This window comes from Saccoglossus kowalevskii, chromosome 4 (genome assembly GCF_978046115.1).
Source record: "Saccoglossus kowalevskii chromosome 4, keSacKowa6.1, whole genome shotgun sequence".
In the NCBI taxonomy this organism is placed as follows: domain Eukaryota; kingdom Metazoa; phylum Hemichordata; class Enteropneusta; family Harrimaniidae; genus Saccoglossus; species Saccoglossus kowalevskii.
Window position 1 is genome coordinate 21,398,142 of NC_140644.1, and position 22,746 is coordinate 21,420,887.

Sequence of the window (22,746 nt, forward strand, 5' to 3'; positions counted from 1 at the left end):
AGTTAGTGACACAATATACAAGTCATTGGACCTTTCGAAGATAACACAATGATTCAATTCAGAAATGTATTTCAAATTTAACGAGCATGCAATGGATAGTGGTTAATGGGTATATCGGGATGAGGTTAAATCATTTTTTTGACATTTTCTGTTTTTCACTTGTAAATAAACGGTGCTTAAATGAAGTTGATGAAATCGAAATTGTCATCTGCACTATAACCACCATTTACGTAAGTAATTGTTTCATTCACAAATTATACTTATTTGGAACGGGTTAAATACATACCTATCTACATTAAAAATCTAGGCCATATGAAAATTGGTTTTAGTAGCGTGTACCCGGGCAGTGTTGGTTTCGGGTTAAAACATTCGAAATATTTTGAAAGTTCGCATATTGTTGACATGCATGCATGGACGCTGTTTCCCGTCTCTAGTATTGCTATTGTGTTTCAATGAAAGTTTTCTTGAAACCAAAACGCGTTCAAGGGAACAGGGAAGAAAACATACACGCTATGAGTCTAAAATGAATCCGAACCAGCCACTGCAGCTATAAAAATCACATGATTAGTCAAGAAAAACGATAAGAGCGTAATATGCTGACATCAATTTATTAAACACAATGTGCAGAATGTATACTGCTATATACAATTTATACAAATCAACTTCGTCGTAACGGATGTGCATCATTCGCTTAAGAAATGCAGCCGCAACTTACTGCCGCTCTGATGCCCAACTTGCAATATATAAGTATATTTTATATAATAATACTAGCACGAAATAATGTATCACGTCACTTTTGAAAACAATAACAGATATTTACATATAGATATACAATATTTAAATATTTATTCCTTGTATAATGGGTACTAATGTATCGTAATTCTGTTGGTGAATAACATCATTGAGTATACGAATTTAACACCAAAAAGGTACGATCACGTGCTAATATACACACATTCACCTCTTATTGACTTGAAAACAAGGAGTATTTACCTTTAAAAGTTAAAATGTTAATTAAATGTGTTCACAGATAACAACAAGTTGAATATATATATATATATATAAAAGTGTGATTCAATTTCCATATTTAGGAACTTGTATTATGATTGATCAATATTGACTAATACTTGCTCTGATGTATTTAAGTGCAGTTACACATTTGCTTCAGTAGCCAGTACTCGGGCAGTGTTCTTTGTTCCGTTTCGTGTCAGGCTGATGTTTGTAGCTGACGTTGAGTTGAATTTTAAACTCATGCAATGCGGTTTTCTCCACAGAAGATTGAAACATTCTTTCCGGAAGTTGTCGTTCATAAGGAAAAACACGATTGTATTCATAACGCTGTTGCTCATGGCAAGAACCTCTACGACGTAGAAGCCAGTCATATTTTGGTCTTGCTCTATCCAGAATTTTTCAAGAAAATGCACGGTGATGTTATAAGCATAGTACGGACCCCAGAATAGACCGAATGACGCAACGACGATGATTAGCATCCGAATGGTTTTCTTTCTGTTCCCTGTGACAATCTCTCTTTGTCGATCTGTGGCATTTCCCGGGGTTCTTCGGAACCAAACCTTCCGTACAATTTTGGAGTATGCGATAATCATTGCTACCATGGGAACCACGTATTCAAAGAGGGTCAGGAACATAATGTACGCACGAGATGCTATACGATTGGACCAGTACTCCGCGCAGAAGTGGATTACTCGGCCAGTTTTGTCTCTACCACTAGATCCAGTAGTATTCATTGGAGTTGGTATAGAGACAATGAAGGACACGACCCATGTTAGCACGGCAATCAGTAATACTTTTCTTTTGGTCAGTCGTGGCGTCAAAGGATTGTGAATCACATAGTATCTGGAATTAATAAATACATATTTCATAAGTGACATTATTACCTGTGTCGAATTCATTGTTTGCATTTAACGAACTTCTTCACTGTACAATTCTCTAAATCGTTGGCACTAATGTTATGGGGCATGTTCCTGCATGTAGTCGAGCAACCATTCCCATAATGGAGCAAGTTAGCTTAACCCATTGACGAGAAAATGATGATTGTATTATATATTAGATACATGATCAACACCAGGGATATAGATTTTGTCGCTTGTCGCTTTTGTGACACCTTCACATTATTTAGCAAACTTACAAAATAATCACATTTCAGAAAATGTAAACGCATTGAAGTATCAAACTTAAGTCTGTTAAATAATCTTCAAGCGTGAAAAATATTGTGTTTGATTCTGACTTCTAAATCTGTCTATTTTAGAGTTGAAAACAGTTTCCATGATTATGCCAGTTATTGACTCATCGTTAAACAACTTCTGTAATGAAAAGCTCCACAATTTGCTGTAAAAATGTATGCAAACTATTGAATTTGCATATTTTCAATTTGCATACAATTGGAAAATTTAACTAATTACTGTTTAACTGGATTTTGATATGCCTCGTATCGTATGTCACCTGAAAGGATAGTGTTGACAATTTTATATCAGAATATGTATGATTTAATTAATGTTTTTAGAGGTTAGATAGTAGACATTGTCTTAAAACATTTTAATTATAATCACACTAATCACGATAACACTAAAACGATGCAAATGTCAAGTGTAAGAATAAAGATTCCTTTTGCCGTAACAAGTATATTTACTGGTAGTGCAGATTATCTATTTATCTATTATCTAAGAAGTGTGGATCAGTATAGATGACGAAGTAGCTACGATGTTAATATGTATGCTTTTTGAATTAAATTGAATTGAATTTAAAAGTTAAAATGTGGCGTTGCATGAGATAATGTAGCGTATTCTTTATGTCACTTATGCACAATTTCAAATGTACAAATTGGAAAGATTGAAACAAAATAGTGATAGGTATACATATATACAAGGAATATCGCTGCATATGAAGGGGAATGCAGTGTCTTGTTATAAATATGTATATTGTATATCAAAATGAATTCAACGTTATATAAAGCATGCATACAAATGAACATAATGTACCTCATTGGGAGAAAAATGATTTAGGAATCGATTAAAATGGATTGCTCAGCATAATGTATAAAACATGCTTAGATATAATATATTCAACTCAATGAGAAATACCAAATATTTGTTATTTCATTGATGGCATGAGATAAACTACATGTATGTAATGAATCAGTAAATATCTTCATTCAGCATCAGACGTATTCTGAAACTATGTTGAATCATATTGAAACTAAGTATACGTTGGCATCGGCGGATTTGGACAGCTTTTTTTTATTGAATCACACCATCAATCACTTATGAAACGCATTCCTTATTTGTACGTGATGAGATATTGTAAGAATAATTGCATGTATCACATAGAATTATTCAGTGTAGCGCACAATATATAGAAGGCATATATTCTTGTTTGTGGTTTTTGAAGACAAAACAACATTAACATGATAATTTTTTGATAAAGAAAAAAATAGTTTTTTAACAGATGCTTATTTAGTTGATTGATTAGTGATATTAAATTATGTGACGATATTATCAATAAAGACTCTCTACAATGTCTCCGTGAATGATGGAGTGGGCAGATTTATTTTATCTTTGAAAACAATAATTTCAGTTTACCTCATACCGTAGTTATCCAATAATTTAAGTTTACCTCATACCGTAGTTATCCAATAATTTCAGTTCACCACATACCGTGATGTTATGTTATGTAATTAGTCGCAGTCCGAAAATGGGGACTTATGTTTTGACCTCCATGCGTCTGTGCGTAAGTGAGTCCGTGTTTCGGTGCGGCGTGCGTGCGTCCGAGCCTGTGTCTTAGAAATGCCTGGACCAATCACAATCAAACTTCACACATATATCATACATAATATTATACATATGCACGTCAATTTGTTTCACGATCTGATTCAAGATGGCCGAATGGTGGCCATTTTTGTGCTAAAAATCATTAAAATCAAGCATTTTTCGGTTATTTACAGGTTAATTTTGTTCAAAATTGGTATATACGTTAGACATTATAGGACCTTGATGCACATCATTTTGTTTTTCAGATAAGATTAAAAATGGCCGAATGGCGGCCATTTTGTTTTAATGAATGTGGTTCTAGTGCCATATCTCTGACTTGCTTAGACTGATTATGTTCAAATTTTAAATATTCATTATAAATCATGTCATAGATATACAGATATATTGGTTTGACGATCCTATTAAAAATGGCCGAATGGTGGCCATTTTTGTGCTAAAAAATCATCAAATATAAGCATTTGTGGCATTTATGGATGGATTTTGTTCAAACTTGGTACATACATTAGACATTGTGGGTTCCTGGTGCACGTCATTTTATTTTTCAGATCGGATTTAAAATGGCCGACTGGTGGCCATTTTGTATTAATGAATGCCATATCTCTGACATGCTTTGACTGATTATGTTCAAATTGTATATATTCATTATACATGTTTAATTAATGCTGTCCCAGAGCAATATCTCTCAATCATCATAATTATATTTCTGACATGTTTATGTTCCAGCTATATTACTATAAACAAAACTATATATCTTAAATTCAATAACTAACGGGGACTGTGTCATGCATGGCTTGCGTTATGTTATGTTATGTTATGTTGTTGTTGTTTTGTTTTTTTTGTGTTATATTATTGACTACGAACATGCAAACTGAAAATGTTATTACTTCCTGTGTGTATATTGTAGAATGGAATTGTGGGAAATGTTTGATATGCGGCGGTGCGTGGCATTTACTAACAAGTAATAATACACTTTGCATATCAGTAGCTTCTTAACAAAAAATATCTCAAGGATATGGTAATGAATACTTCAATGATTATATAAATAACGAATGAGCAATGAATGAAACTTGGGTAAACACAACCTGGAGGCGTTTATCCATTACTGTAACCATTCAAACCTTCAAATCGTATGTAGAACTAGTCAAACATTCATGCCTAAAACCTTTTTTGAAAATATGCGGTGCCTTTAAGAAACAACCTGTTTGCAAAATAATGTTGTATTTAATTACACGGAAAACGTCATTTTAGTCCAGCAGCTATATTCAGAATAAGACATTTTTTTATTTTAGTTCACTCCATTGACTAGAAAAAACAGTACAATGAGTTTGTTATGCCTCTGAATTTCTAGACCCCACATAATTTCCAGGGTAACTACATTTATTTTACAAACTAATATAAGGTTACAAGTCCTTATAATCATACACCTCGTATTGCCTGGCTTTTACCGCTATGGTAAACCCGATGAGTGAGCTGTGCAATAATGTTTATTATCCACCATATTTGCACCGTACATCGCGTTGAGGGAGATGACATTCGTAGCAAATTTGAATAGCGCGTCTCGTTGAAATATCACTGCGCACCGTGAACGATTGCATAAATGGTAAAACTAAAAATAATAAACGGGATAAACGAAACACCAATAGTTCGAAAAATTGCATTTATTTTAATGGATTGTTTAAGGTATATGATACAATTTTTACGAACTCAATATGGCATTTACGGCCATTGTGTATATTGTGTAATCGCATAATGTTGTAAAAAACAGTATTTCTAATATATATTAGCCCTTCTTTCGAGAAATTGTAACATGCATGTCTATAAGTTTGTTTTCATAGTAACAATATATATTTCCACAAGTTAGTTATGTTCCATGGTGACATTGTGGTAAGTCCACTCACATTAATAATTACTCCAAGTGTAATTAAAACTATTAATGCAAGATCGTCAAGCAAGTAGTCAAATGCTTCATGTGGCAAAGTGGCAAAATGCAAGTAGAAATCAGAATGCGTCATTCAATGTCCTGTGTTTGGCTTTGTACTCATAAACCGATCAAGATATTATTGCACAGATCACTTAACACCAAACAACAAACATCCGCCACGTGTTACTGTGCTAAGAAGAAACCACAAAAACTGTGTTTGAATGTATTACTCACACAGCAAGCAATGTAACAGACACGCTGTCAATTGAGTTATCTAGGACGCAATGCAGACCTTTAATTTTGAACCATATATTGTTTCGAGAAGGCTCACGTTGATTAGTATGAACTTATGTGAAGGACAATTTCACTATGCAAACTTTATGAAAACACTGACGACAATTTCCGGAAGAAATGTCTATTGAACACACATACATTGCTTAATAAGTTTTCTAGGATTTGTTTATAGTATTTGAAAATAGGAACATAGTCCTTATTTTAATTACATATTTCCAGCAGAATTAGGTACAAAATAAATTACTATAAAGTATGACAATTTCCAAATATATCAATAGATGGATTGGAGCATTGCGTTTTTACATCGAGTCTTTCCTACGCGTTTGTCTAATTGTGGATAACTGGATATTGTGAATATATAATTGACGATTGGTGGAACCATTAATCGGTCAAGCGTTCTCATAAATAATGCGCATATCTGTTTCCCAAAAATGTATTGCAGATATGGATTTACTACTAATTGGATTTCGTTCGAAAGGAAGGTTTATATGAAGTAGCAGCTCATCTTATGACCTCACTGACTATGCACATACCTTACCTAGTAATACAATAATTTAGCTAAGAAACGATTTTCCCCTAGTAACTTGTAATATGTATATTGCAATTTGGTTCGAGAAACTGCAAAAACAGGTTGAAATATTTGTTGAATTGTATGCAAATTGCCAATATGTATATTCAAACTTGTGCAAATTTACATAAATAATGCGCAGCTAATATGAAAGACAACAACAAACAATGTGAATGAATAATCAACACTACCAATGCATTATTATCAAACAGGTTTGATTAACAATGTGCCCCAAACCAATTGCTGGCATAACTACTAACCAGTAAATATTTTTTTTTTCTGACAGACAAACATGAGTTTGGAACAATTTCAATTTCACCCTTGGAAACCTGCTATTCGTCGTTTTAGAGAGATCGTAATGAATCAGGAATTCCAAATCCAATGTCCTACAGCAAGGTCAAATAGCAAAAATCTGAATAAAAGCATCGATGAAAACTTACATATTCTGATGAAAAAGAGTCAACCCTACCATTTCAGAGAACGCAATCAATATTTGATGTCATACCCGTAGCTGATCAACATTAATTCTATCCATAAATAATTCATGTAAATTAAAAATAAATTTACACACATTGCAAATATACGTTGTTGCAAATTGTGATGAGATTTAATTTGACAAGTCGGTTGAATATGTCGTACATTTATTTTTTTGGGATATATAAGAATTTATTAGTGAGTCAAAAAATGATATCACCATATAAACTGCATTGCTACTGTACAACGGAAAGATTTACAAGAATCATACATTGTCATACCTGAATCTCAAATATAGCGTTTCAGACAAAAAAATAAATGTTGGAGTATTTTTCATAATTTGTTCTCAGCAATTGAAGGTCATTACATGAACATTAATTTGACATTTTACATGAAATATAATTTATAATTTCTCAGATGTCAAGGAATGTGATTATTTTATTAATAAATTGCACCACCAAGAATATCTACATGACGCATAGTTGTGTATCTACGTAACTCATGGTACCATTAGATTTCTTGCCTTCAATGGGGTAACCTAAATTGCTTTATTCTTGGAATGGCTACTGGACTATGTTACGATAAGCATTTGAGATCCCTTTTGGCATGAACACAGTACATCTCCAGTGGGAAAGGTTTTGGATATAATACACTTCCACACACATTATATCCCCGACCTATGGAGAAAGCTGTGTAGTACAAATGAATGTATGCGATAATGCATTAGTTGCGTTTGATGTACTGAGAATCACACAGTTTATATTTCGTCTCTGTCGACGATGCTATTCTTAGATACATAACAACGTGACCTAATTGTTGATTAACATGTATTTATGCAAACTATTTCTTAATATTATCTTTTAAATGAATACGCGTTGAAAATAAACTACAAATAATTATTATTTGAAAAAAAACACATATTTAATCCTCTCCGTTGAAAGAATTAAATTAGTGAAGCTAATATCACATAATATGGGGATATAGTAAATCATTTCATTTATGTGTGACACGAAACTGTCTTGATATGCGGAGTGGATAGAAAGAATCGTCAATGCGCTCATAATGTTCTGATGTTTATTGTTTTATGAGTCGTCCAATGGATACATGTTGTACCATTACGTACGTTTATATAATAGACTATATTGTTTTAAATTTTTGTTCATAATACTGATCAGTGGCTACTGTAAATATTTCATGCACCAGCGTAATTAACCCGGGCTCTTTTTACAGAGTGTGGAGGTAGCAAATTGAATAGTGAAAATTACCGCATAACATTTGGAATGTTAGTTTATAGTTTTGAATCTACAGTCATCCATATATTTCATTAATCGCACATGTTGATTTCAAATTGTGGAAAACGTGTGCAACATTATTAAATTTTATACCTCTTATACACTTTTTCTATTTTGTCATAGAATATTACAACAGTTATAACCTTATCTATACTACATAACTGAATTCGTATTTTGTCTCCAGAATACGTACAATATCGCACTTGGGGACAGTCGCAATGCGTCCAAAATAGGTAATCGGTGCTCGCAGCTAGTTTATAAAACACAAAAATAAGAAATATTATCTTAAAACGTTAATTCTTCCGTATGGGATTATCGTAAAAGATATCTGTGTCAAATTGTACAAAGTTCACTCGTTATAACGATGTTAAATGCACTGAACGTGCACGTATATTTTAATCATATAGCATTCACATGTAACGTCAGTCTTATTCACCAACACAGCGTAAATACCGTGTAAATGTCATCTTGCGTACAATTAGAATGTAACTTGTGTTTTTCCCTAACTGTAATACAAAATTAGTCTGTCTGTATTTTTGTAGCGCTATTGTATAGTTTGCATCTGGAAGTATGGCACTAACTGACTGCAAAACAAGCAGTTTTTTCTAATAATAAATATGACAGGTAGGCCACCCAGTGTTATACAATCTACAGCAGCAAATATTGTCTAATGATTTTTTAACAATTCAAAAACGATTCTCTTGTACAATGATTAAATATTAAACATGCGATGAAATAAAACAATGGTCATCAAAATAAAATTATCACAATTTAAAAGTTTATTCATATGTGTGTGCATTTATATACACCAAACGCACTGCACGTGTTTTATCATTTTATTCAGAGAAGGTAAATACTGGATAAAAACATTATATCTATATTTCAAGTATGACTCTTGGTCGAATTGAAGTAATGTGAGGGCGTTCTTCAGTAATTACCGCATGTGAATGGGAGTATTATTTTACATCGCGTAAGTCTGACTATTCTCAATTCCGTTTGCTATACTCGAAGTTCCCTTTAGATACACTGTATACGCAATACTGGTCACTGATTATAAATCTCTTGTCAAAACTATTCACTTTGTTATTTATCTACACATCGATTGTTTAAGATAGTGAAAGCAAGTTCACATGGAATGCGCCTATATGCTTCAAGGTGTATTTTGTACATGTCATAAGCTGTTATACAAACATTTACATTGTGCTACAAACATGGCCTTAGAAAGGTTCATATGTCACATATCTGATGCGGACCGTAATTTTGTAGCAATGACTACTTTTATTGTGACTGTCATTGATATATGGCGGTGCTACAAGTGAATGGGGTGTGCTCGCGCTGTCTTGGCTGATGTGCTTCTCGTCGATCAGACCCAGGATTATAATCTTTTTTCTCATTCGCGTACTTCAATGTCACAACACTCATTAAGATAATAGCTAGGTTTGTATTATGCATAGTGTTCTTTCTATTTTGACAACTCCGAACCGATGAACTAGTATGACTAGGAGCATTTCCAGAGACGTGCAAGCTTAATAAGTTTATATGTCACGGATTTGTTTACATTCATTCGTAGCTGTGCTGCCGGGTGGTTGTGTCATCACGATACTCGTGTGAGCGATTCAAAGACATTTCGTCTCACCAATTCCAGTGAATTTACATTAAATTTAACTCACTTCGGGGTATTCCGGTTTTGTGAAATGTATTACCGTGATCTTCTCTGTTAAGGCGGCACGATTCGTATTAAAATGAGGTATTCACTTACAATTGGATCTGTATTCCATTTTAAAAAAATCTTGGTAATGTCTATGATTAAGCTTCTCGGGAAAATAGGTGACTCAGATATTGCCCAATTTAACCTATTTATCGGCAGATACTCTAGTTTAAGAAAGGTCTGATCTTATCTGCAATCTGGATGGATTGATTACCTCGGTATTGTTTGAAGTAGTTACACCGTAATTGATTTTACATCATCTGACTTCCATATTATGATTCGCCCACCCAGCAGGTCAATGCGAAGCTACCTATAAGATATTGCCTGATTGGCTACCCAACCCTAACACGTAACAATCAGACCAATCAGAGAGCAGCTTGTTTGTTTTCGTGACGTATCAAACTCTATCTTGTATTAATGCCTGCGTGAGATATATTATTTTAGAAATAACAAGTACGATAACTTAAATGGAATGAGAAATTAAAAACAATAATGTGTATAATTTTCGACGAATGTGTATGTATGCATACAAAATAATGTTGTTTAATTATCTTATATCTTTTCATCAACCACTTATAATTGCGGTCGTATCAACGCGTCGCCCGAAAGTAGTTGAGTGTTCGAGTGTTTAGAGTGGCATGCTTAATGCACTTACACGATTTGAGCACATTTACGATGCAATTTCAACTACGCTCGCCGTGCCTTGATGATGGGCTGACGTCATAGTTTCATTACATGTTCATCACAATTTGTATATGTACGTCGCGTGTGTTTTATACTGACAACCTTGTTACGTACTAGGGCATATAATTTATAATGACACACTTTGCCGTTTACCCCACCTATCGAGAACGGTGCATATTTGTATCAATTTATCCTCGGTGGGAGCAAAGTAGTCTTAGTAATATAGTCCCTTGTTGCCTACTTTATGTTTTCACTTAACTTCACTGTTTAACTTGTTTTGTTTTGTTACCGGAGTACCCTGGCAAAATTCCATATGATACGAATGTATATATCTAGACTACTGGATGTTACAAGTTGTACACTGGTACAATATATACTAATATATAGATCCTACAATATATGCCGTGTTAGTATCCTTTCTTCGAAGTTTACGGTTGGTCGAACTACGAAATTCGATAACTTGATTTCTGTTGTGGATTACGTTCCATGACACGATTAAACAAATACCTATATGTTTGACATGTCGGTTCTCATAACCTTAAATTGAAGTATGAATGCAAAGAAAAACGTTTACATGGTGTGATTGTGAAAAATATTGGAGAAATATAATCGTTTATTAAAGAGGGACGTTTACACAATTAATTGAAAGGGCTACATTGTAACGACTGAATTGTTGTCGATGAAATGATAACAATAATGATATATTTTATTGAAGTCTAAATTTAATACCATGACTACAGACTCCACGTAAAGTCGGCCGTTTCCCGCGTTGCCAGCTGAGCCAATGAAACTACTACAGAGTTAGGTAAACTGTGCTTGTGATGTAATCCATCAAAATAAAACAATTCAAAGCGATCTGCTTGTCTACATTTCATGAGTGAGTAGCCTCTGACGTAAATACCCAACACACGTGTATTTCACTCAGTGAAAAGTGAATATTAAACCTCTTTCGTTGGTATTAGATAATTACGTGCAGTCAGCATACTCAGCATCGGGGTGTTTTATGTTGGGAATTTCAGGAAATTGTGTCGTAAATATGTCGTAAAAAGGCCATATATTGGTTATCTGCAGTGACCAGTTAGTACTTGCACACTCTTTGTTTGAGCTTACAAACACTATCATCGTATGATAAATTGAAATCCCTGTTAGGCTTAACGAGTAGTACCGGCTATCACTTTTAGTAGACCTTAACTAATCTTGCTGCTAGAAACGAATCCACTAAGTAGGTTTGGACTTAGTATTACCAGATGTTTTCATACTCAACTTCGATGAATGTCAGTGTTTTATTGTGCGCGATTTATCACCACTGAAGACATTCATGTTGTCTTTATATTGCCCCGTGCACATATTATAAGTCACGAGGTTGATCTGCCACTGTATCCGTTATATATATCTACAACTCTGGAGAACGCATCGCCATTTTCGCTGGGGAGAGCCAATTAGTGGCTGAGGTTAGGCCAGTAGTTTTACACTCGCATTCGAAGACAATTGTTTGGGCAAATTAACTAACACGCATATTTTATGGAGTAAAATTTATACATAGATTTTAGAAATTTGCTAGAAATCTGTTATTCATTCACTGAACAAAATATAGATGACAGCGAGTAATGATAACGTATTTATATTAAACTTTGTATTAAAGTATGTGCCGGTAATGACGTGCGTCTTGTTGTCGTGTTATTTCCAACGTTTGTTTGTGTGTACGTGGTTGTTCTTTTTTTAACAAGACAATTGTAATCATGAATGAGTCGTTTTATTTCTAAAAAAATGTTCGATTAAGTGTCCTGTTACTGCCTAAAGGACATAGATAAAGTCGAGGAGCACATATTTGCATGGGGGTATTTAAAACATGTCAGTGAACTTATCCGTGTTTATATTGTTACAAGACAGCTGCACAAAAACGATAAAGACCATTTGTGAGTTATTGTGCCTGTGATGTTTACTAATACAACTCATAGGTTTATTCCGAGTTGATTCTTGTCTGTCTACATGTCACCGGCTGGTGCGTATCCGACGTTGCATCAAACGATTTTCCGGATGTCGTGGTACATCAATGAAACATTCACCAACAAAGTGGTTTGTCGTGATAGATATGCATCCGGAATAGCGTTAACGTGTTTTGCAAAAGAACTTTTCACTAACTAGAATATACAACACGACGTACGCGATGACGTACTAGACGGGAAAAATATTACGTAGCACTGACAACTACATATGGTATATTCAGCGAAATACCGACAACGCCGCGATGTGAACTCATTGTACCCAGGAAATAGAACATGATGGGGACGAGCGTGTATAACACATTGCCAAGTCGTTATCACATGACCCGTGTGGGTTTAGGCGCGTTAGCTTGTGTTTAACGGGAAAGTTCAGACCAATATAGTTTAGTAGCTATAGATTTAACAACTCCATCCCGCTTCTCAACTCTTCATTAAATATTATTACTCGCACATATTGATATGCTGAATCAGTGGATACGCTTTAAGTCACTTAGTAGACAATACATGTGTGTTACTATTTTTTTTCCATCAAATAAATTAATTGTTTCCCACATATCATTATTGCAATATACATGGGGGCCGATATAGCTATAATCTGGCAAGGTCGGACGTTATGGTTACCTTGACATAAATGATATAAGCAGCTTTGTTCAATATAAGAAGTAACTCGTTATTTATTTCCAGAATTTGGAATATATCTTAAATTACGAGAATATAATTTGCAATTTGAAGTTATTTAGCTAGATACTGTGGCATAGTGGACGATTGTGAATATTGAAGATTTTCCGGGACGGTGTTAAACCAGGACAATTTGAAGTTATTTAGCTAGATACTGTGGCATAGTGGACGATTGAGAATATTGAAGATCTTTCGGTAAGAGAGCTGCGAAATACTTTGTTTATACTGAGTTATAAAATCCGAGAACGTAATTCGCTGTAATGACACGTCAATTAAATGTTGTCACGATACCTCAGCGAAAATTACGTTGTCATCATTTTACCCTGGCAATGATGACATTGTGAAACATATCCAATTGTGATTGCGTCTTACAATGGACATATATTAATTGTATGTTAAAACCGCAGTGACAGGTTGCAATCAGTTACGCCCCTTGTGGAGAGAATTAAATTCACGAAGTTTTCCCTGATGAGTTGAGTCAACCGAGAGAAAATAGATGTATGATTACATCAATGTCAGAGGAAGCGTTCCATTACGCTCGACGGTATCGAGTTGTATTTGTTATCGTGTGGTTTTCCGTGTGAGAATTAAAACAAGAATTATTGCGCCGCGCGTATACAATCGCCTTTGTTGATTGTTAATGTCAAGCTAAAACCAACTGATGTGGAAACAGTTCCGCAGATTAAACGCGTAGATTTATATCGCGTAAATTCGGCAATATATTTTCATTTCAACGTGTAAATTCTAGTGTAGATGGGAAGTGTGGATAATACTACTTTACGCTACAGTGATCAACAACTTTGTAGTATATGAAATTATTGCCGTGCTTACACGATCGGGTTGTTATCGATCGATGAATACTTCCTTGTCTATGCCCATTTTAGTCATTCATATAACAAAATGTGATCAAGCATGTTTCCGTACTTAAAATTTGGTGATCTAGAAAGATATTTGACGATAAAGAAAACTATGCGATGAATGTTGCGATGAATATAAAGTCATCGAGAAACTGGAAGTAATAAACCCCTCGATTCGATGATTTCGCCTATTTGACAAAACTGCGAATAATCAGTTTTGACTTTATAAAACATGTTCATGGTAAAATAAAAATATTTTTGCGAAAAGTCGTAAAGTTTTATCGGTATCAAGGGCAGATGTTTTATGAACACGGCAATAATAAGTTAATACGAGTAACTGTTTATAGTGTTTGGTGTGACATGGAAATTAGTGAGGAAATAGGAATACTGACTTCAAGACATAATGGTATACTTATCTAAGTGTTGTGTTGTGTTGCGTTGTCTCAGTTCGCTTCTTGTCTTAGAAAAGCGACTAATGTTACTGTTGTTGTCCACTGTGGCGTTTTTTTTAGTATTTTAGTAAATCAGTTTGTTTTCTGTGAAATTTCAAAATAAAAATAACCTATGGTACTATATCATCTGTATCCCCCAAAAGGTATTGATTTTGTATTGATTTTGACAGCAAAACAATAACAACAGCGACACAGTAATCTAAACAACATTTTATATCCGAATTACGAAAGGATATTTTATAACATAGGATGCCCAATTGTTGTGTGTTTGTGTGATTTAGTATTTCAATAAACTCTGCTATAACCTCACGTACGGTGCAATATGGTAATGTCTGATATCACATTATTTTTCATTTTCTATTTTAGTAACGGAATTTTTTTGCATTCAGCTAGGGTTGTCGGATAATACAAACAAATTAAATTTAGGAATATTTGTCACTCTCTGTTAGAGAGGTAAATTAGATTGAATACGATGTGTTTTATTTTATTTGCTTCTAATGATTTTAAATGTCAAAAAATAATTTAACAGTTGTATAATGACAGCCGCCCACACTGCTAAATGCAAATTGTCTGCCCATATCCTGTTCTGAAATGCAATAAGCCACTTCAAAATATCTGCTATAAATGCCATTGCTCTACAAAGTCAATGACCTGACTGATAGCAATATACCCGTGAAGGAAGGAAGTCGTGGAACTGTGCGTCCAGAAATATCAAAATCAGTATATTTGAATATATGTAGGGCACAATACATATGCTCTGTCATCAAACATCCAATGATGTGGATGACGTTTATTGTATATAATTTAACATAGATCATATTCGACTCGTTATCCAGTCTTATATTGTATTTATGAATCAAATCAAATATTCTGGATGAAATTGCACATTACCCATATAATCATTAACAGTTATACATTTCTTAGACCTATTTATGTTATGAAAGATAATGGGACACAGAATACACGAGCAATTGGTTCATAGACATTGCAAGGAATCTAATGATATCCCAAAACATTGAAGCATAGAGTTCTGACGTAATCGTGTCCAATTCATCCATTGTACGCTAATCTAACATACATCATTCATTCTCTTTGACAAATGTGCCTGGGATGCAATTACGATTAGACATCTTAATTATAGGCTTCATTATATCAGTATATAAACATAAATTACCGTCTATACATCATATTAGATCATGACTAATACACGTAGAGGGATAACAATCAGCACACGCCGTATTCCCAAGTCATTCTATACCCGTATACTATCAGCAGACTCTATACTGAATGCTGATTGTTGTTCAAAATAAAGGTGCTGATATTTGCAGTAATTCCCATGTCAAGTCACTGAATAGAATTTCAGTGTGTGAATAATGCAAGTATCAATTGCAATAATAACACACGCTACGACGATATAAGACTGGGGAATTAGTGTCCATAAAGACAAATAGGTATTCATTCATTTGGTTTAATAACGGTGACATTTATTTGACAGAATATTAACTTTTCAATAATTTACAGTGGCAATATGACGTGCGCAATTGATAATTCAAGCCATGCTGTAACACGCCTGTTTGACAAGCATCTATTCTCAGATCCCGGATGCATTCGTATCTGATAATATCACGATGATGTAATTTGTCTGCCATGAATTTTTAATGTAATTTTACTAAATCAGAACGCAGACCAGACTTGATCCGCATTCTATGCATATTTTATTACGCATACAATCTTGTTAGTCCAGACGTATATTTTCTGTGACACTCATAATTAGTTTCATATTTAGGCCGTCGTTATTTTAGGAAAATCTAAACACCATTTGATACCTTGGGTTTTTCAAACGCGTCCTTGTTATACGATCCGATACTAGTGTCGAAGTAAATGTTGAAATGTCGCCGAGGGGCAATATTCTCCATCAGCACTTGCTCGTATTTCCACACACTGAACTGAATGTTAATTAAGTTGCTGTGCAACTATGTATTATAACGAGAAAATATAACAATTTTCAGATGTTCAAAAGAATGTCCTCACCCAAAATCATGCGTTAGTTTACCATGTTGTAAATACGTAAATACGCATACCCAAAATATGATAATTAACATATTAATGATGTTATACGAGGTGGTTTCAGAAATTATTGCCCGAAAAGTATGGCCAATTACTGAAAAAAAGATACGTGCTTAATATCAAATGTCAAATTCTAGCTTAAGACGAACAATTAAATGTGCCTTGCGATAATGTCTGGTTTTTCCGATTACTGGTAGCATACTGTCTAAAAGTCAAATAATGCTTTCTACAACTTAACCTCCTTTATGTGTATTTATGGTAACAAATGAACTGAATACATCTTATATTTAGTTTTTGGCATTCTCCACTTTTATTTTGGAAATCTTTCAGGTTCCCTATTTTACACCATCTAAACCAGTTTAACCCTGAACTACTAGAAATGAAGAACAACTATACATGCTTTTAACCAATAAAATTTAGTTTCCTCACTTCGTCACAAAATTGGCTGCACGTCGTGCAAGTTTCATTTGTAGTTTGTTAAGACAGTTATGGAGAGGTCAATGTAAATGCAGAATTCCTGTTTGTGTCGGGGCTTCTAATAGTAACGCGGTATTCGCTTTATTCAGAAATATGTGAATTATGATACTAAACAAAACAATAATAGATCCTGGAAGAAGACACTTCCTTCTCAATGTATAGAGCACGTGATCGAATTCACGTACCAATGACGACACTGGCCATATTGATTTCTCAATAAGATTAAAGGAAACCATGCAATTTGAAGCTAACAGTTGTTGTCAGTGTTGGGAGTTGTCCATCTATAACAGAATAGTTTTACGTGTGAATTGTTTAATCCCATATATAGCCAGTGAATGTGAATATGTGACTACGTGTACATTCAAATCATTGCAATATATTTATATCCGGGAAATGGATGTTTATACCAAATACGTAAGAGCTTAAAATAAATACTTCAATCTGGATCAAACTAGATATTATCAATCCAATTTTTCCGAAACCAATATATACCACTTCTCGTACCGAATACCAGTCTAAAATTCTGTAGGCCAACAAATGCAATTGTAAATCATGAAGTATACAAAACAGGAAGGATATATGTTTAAAATTAACAAGTAAATATTGCCAAAACAATAAAATTAAACAACGATGGAAACTTGAAAATTGCTGACATCGCTAACATTTTGGAAAATTGAACTGCTTGAAATACTTTCAAAAATCCATTAATTAAGTTAGCGGGAAAGGGGAAAATACCTTTTCTTGCTTGTTTTACCTATTTTCTATTTTTAGGCGATATATTTTAATATGATACAATTTAGTTCACTGTGATTAATCAAATCAACCATGAGAGGAAATCTCTCGACCATAGAATATGGATTAACCTTATATTCTACTAAAGATATATATTACAAAGAAAATGTTGTGTACGATCTTACGCAAGACATAATACTGAATGGACAAAGTCAATTTATATAGTAAAATTTGCAGTAAAATTTCATGTATATATGTTTATACCAACTCCTAGGAAAGTTTAAACATCGAAGCATAAATGCATAGGCTAAATCCATCGTATTAAAATAACTAATCATATTAGTGACCATACAATGTATGATTTATTACTTATGTGTTGTTTTTTTATTTCCTCCCTCTCGAGAATTGCTTTATTCTTATTACTAATATGGTAATGAAATTCACCGCAAATTATATTGCCTGTGAATAATGAGCAAAACGATCAAACACCTCTGAATTATTGACATTACTAAGAATTTGATGAAATACTTTGTTGCAAAGAATACAATGATCAAGAATTCTTTATATTTTTCTTTATTCTTTAGAAAATACAGTGTATATATCGACGAACAATTTTGAATACGTTTTATTTTATGAGTATTTGATATGATAATACATGTTGAAAGACATGGATTATGGGTATCAGAAAATCAAATGCCGTTGATTTAATCAATGTGCCACGCATGCGCTTTCACTGCAATTACTGGTATACAGTCAGTGGTGCATGGAGCAATTTATTTAGCAATTTAGCAGTTTCCACGAGATTTGATTTTTATAACCTCTAAACTTTTTCTCCAACTTCATTGGTAATGTAAATCATCATAGCAATCGATATATGTATATACGTTTGCAAATTAAGAGACCTCATTTATTTAATCCCAATATACCCCGCTCGTGCGCATGGCGTTCCTGAAACAAAAACATTATCTAGCTATTATAATAGTACAATTTAAAACAGTTTGTCTATATGTTTTATTCAAGCTATTGCCATGGACATTTCACAAAGTGAAGTGGTATACACGTATACCAGACAAACTAACAAACCACCGCTCTCAACTGACTCAATAATAGTCACCTGGTTAGATTATAAAGTTAAACATTTACTTCAAATAATTATTTAAATCGCATCATATAATTATTCGTATGTGTATAAAGTGTGGTTTTAACATTTGAAATTGTTGCTAAACTGTCTAATCGTGTTAGCCTCCACATATTCTTTTGTTGCGATAAACCTTTACCCAGCATCCACACCTAACAATTTAATTTGATAATGATGCAATACGTGTGAAAGTAATTAACTTTACATTAGTATATCACTTACTATGCAAGACATATATTAGATGTACACATCAGCAAATTGTGATGTACGAGGATCATATTACTTCGGTATTACTTGTAGCGGATGTGTGTGTAAGTCAAATAAATGTGAAGCTGAATACACGTGAAACAGCGATGACTAATCCAATTACAGGTTTCTATTAAACCAGCACTGGTCGATACTCACGTAAGAAGCTGATGATGGGAAAACGTAAGAACGTGTTGGGATTGGTGTAATTTTTGATAGTAAGTTGGTTTTGTGTTGCGCATCTTTCCTTAATTAAGGCGTAAGTACAATGAGATTGTAATGAGCGTAATCCCTTAACTAAGACACAAGATCAGCTTAAGGTGGACGGCATGTCCTGAGGGTACTTTATTAGATACCTCAAGTGGCGTATGGCGTATGCAAAAATTATTTTATTTTGAAACACGGGTACCTCGGGGATAACCAGATTACAAAAACATTTAGAAGAGGCTCCCCATTGACCACCATACTCTTTGATAAAACCCAATTCTCTATGGAAAATATTTTCATGTTTTCAGAAACATGTAGCCTTTTTCTCGTAGCCTCGCATTTTGGCTACATTTGCGAGAAGGGTTCATGAAGGTCATTCAACAAGCGCTAAAATTCAAAGTGTTGCTTACAATTTCGTAAATTATTAGTTACACTTATTAGTTATTCATGGTACTACATCTACGTGTAACTATTTTACAATTGTCCCTCCCCTCTAGAAGCATATACAAATAATGAATCTAGCCAGTTCAAATCCGATCCATATAGTTGATCGTTGCAGATAAAGTAAAAATCGTGCTGGGAAACAGGCATGATTAAATCAACACAATGCATAAAATGTTCGTTCACGATAGACGAATATCAAAGCTCAATTCTAAAAATACCCCGTTTCCGATTACGATACAGGTCGAAACACAATGCCGACAACGCAGGAACATGAGAAACGGTTACGATGAATCTGAGAGCAATTAGAATACTTGTTATCCCGTACTAACATTTAATTGAAATGTTATGTATCCTAGTCATGTAAAATGATATCCGCCATTGTTGTACATTACCTGAAGCTCATTGGGTTAGTCCTATGTATATAGAACCGTTATGTATATATAGTGGTATAGTCATGTGTTTCATCATAGTTCCCTAATTAGTATGCAAATCACTATACTCAAATATGCTTACTCTAATGTATAGAATATGCTATTATTTGCTTATATATTAAGGTTCTTGCAACATAATTGTGTGACTTGCAGTAGCATATATACGAACACATCGTCAGAAAATCAAAGTGAGTATACGCATACTCGAGACACTCTTAACAGAAAAAAAACTAACACTGACAAATTTCTTAGAAAAGTTCGTTTGACATATGATCCTACTAAATCTGCACATGCTGAATGTATGCCCTGGAGATATAAACTGGTTCACTTGTCACAGGTAGGTTTGAAATTTAAGATCTAAAGTGACGTGAGAAGGGAGTACATATTTCCGTCAATCGTAAACAACTAGGGGCTATCGTGTGTACCATTTTTATATATCAAGTGTTCTGTTTCGTCACAAAATCTGCTCACGATTCCCTACTTTCCGGGAATAAATGTTTTTCTTCTTCTCCGTTGGTTCGTGCGGAAGTATGTGTATTTAGTGTGTTTTTTCTAGTACTTTTGATTATTCATGTTCTGAAGATTGAAATATCAGGTGTTAGCAATATTACTTTTATGAAAATAACTATAATATATGTTTTCGCGTTACAGTGGAATTTGGAATACATACATTTTCGTGTTGTCTGGCTGTCTACATGATAAATCCTTTATTATCATCATGTGCAGTACTGGAAAAATAATCTATATATTAATATGGAATAGTGAAATTATAAATAGAAATAACATTTGTTTATTTTGATTTGGAGTTTTGATTTTCGTCAGCAGCATGGTTAATGTTTTTTTTTCAAAGTATAATCCTTCAACAACAATGCTTGCACTAAAGCATATGGTCTAGAGAGAAATGTAAATTGTAAGGTTATTGTGGTCCGGTATTTATTTAGGGCAAACAGGATTAACTAAAACTCCTGCCTTAGATCGATCACTGTTAATCCCACTATTTTCGATTTTTGCCTAAAGCAAACAATTTCTTATTCGAGCGAACGACAAAGCGTTCAAGAAACTCGTTCGTGTATATACGTATATACAATGTCCCCTAAGGCCATAGTCCGTTATTGTGGGCAATTGTTTATCCAATAGGTTTCGTCTTTCCATCTTGGTATAAACCGGAATTGTGTCTTGTGCTCACAATAAAAAATAGACCATAATATTATGGTGTGATTCTTATAAACGTCACCTACTTCAAAATTTAAAAAAAAGACGTTTATAAGTTTGATAAGAATACAGAATATATATAAGTTGAATACAAATCGACTAAAGCAGAGTGTAAACTATCACTTTCTGTTGTAACACAGGGCATATCTTCAATTTGTATACCCATCTAGGCGTGATCGGTTTTATTTATTTTTTGCAGTAATAAGCTGAAACTGCTTCTCTTAATTAGTCTCGATATGCCAGGATTGCAGATATTATCTGTTTAAGAAGAAAGTTATTCCCAAGTATACATCCAACTGTGGTTTAAATACATTTGGAGCTAGAGCTGTGTGTCGTTAATGGCTAGACCTAATATAACAGTAACATTTTTTCAAAGGAAGGTGTGTTGAAACTTACCTTTCTAGAGCTATGACCAATAGAGTATTGATCGAGACGTTCAGTGAGACCATTTTAACAGTGCCGACCACTGAGCACATGGCGTCGCCGAATACCCAGTTCTGGTATAAGTAGTAATATAAGTTGAACGGAGCGCAGAGAATTGCTACCATCGCATCGGACACCGCAAGACTGGCGATGAACAAGTTGGTGACTGTACGAAGACGTTTCTGCCGAAATATCGTCAGACATAACAGAGTGTTACCAAAACCACAAACGATAATTATGACAATGAACGTTACGACGAGTATGGTTTTAACAGCAACATGAATGTCCGGCAAATAGTTACCATCTCCGTAGTAGTCGTAATCGGAGTAGTGAGAGTTCGCCATGTACTGATCGAGGTGATCCCATATTCTAGGATCACTCCAGTTAATCGTTCCGTTAGACATGCGGTAAAAATCGTCTAAGTTCAACCCGTGTGCCATGTTTATCGATCGGCGGCTACAAGCTGCTGAATGCACCAGGTCCTCGCCCGACTGAGCCGACGATGGTCTGTTCGTCTACTATTAATACTACAACTATTACTGCGGCGGCGGAGAGTGATGTACTTGCGTACTGCCTCGGAAGTCAATCAAGCTTTCGAATGATGTATGACGAAAGCATCGTGTCTCCTCGTTAACAGCCTCAGTTGAGTCGTT

At 34.3% G+C, this 22,746-nt stretch overlaps 1 protein-coding gene across 1 annotated transcript; it reads right to left on the reverse strand.

Annotated features, from left to right (window-relative positions):
• Window positions 1-1,151: 1,151 nt before the first annotated feature.
• LOC100377935 (prokineticin receptor 2-like) lies at window positions 1,152-22,533 on the reverse strand. Its single transcript, XM_002737896.2, has 2 exons — window positions 22,067-22,533; window positions 1,152-1,854 (listed from the first exon to the last, which is right to left on the reverse strand). Exons 1-2 carry the CDS (start codon window positions 22,531-22,533, stop codon window positions 1,152-1,154), a joined length of 1,170 nt encoding a protein of 389 aa, XP_002737942.2.
• Window positions 22,534-22,746: the final 213 nt, after the last annotated feature.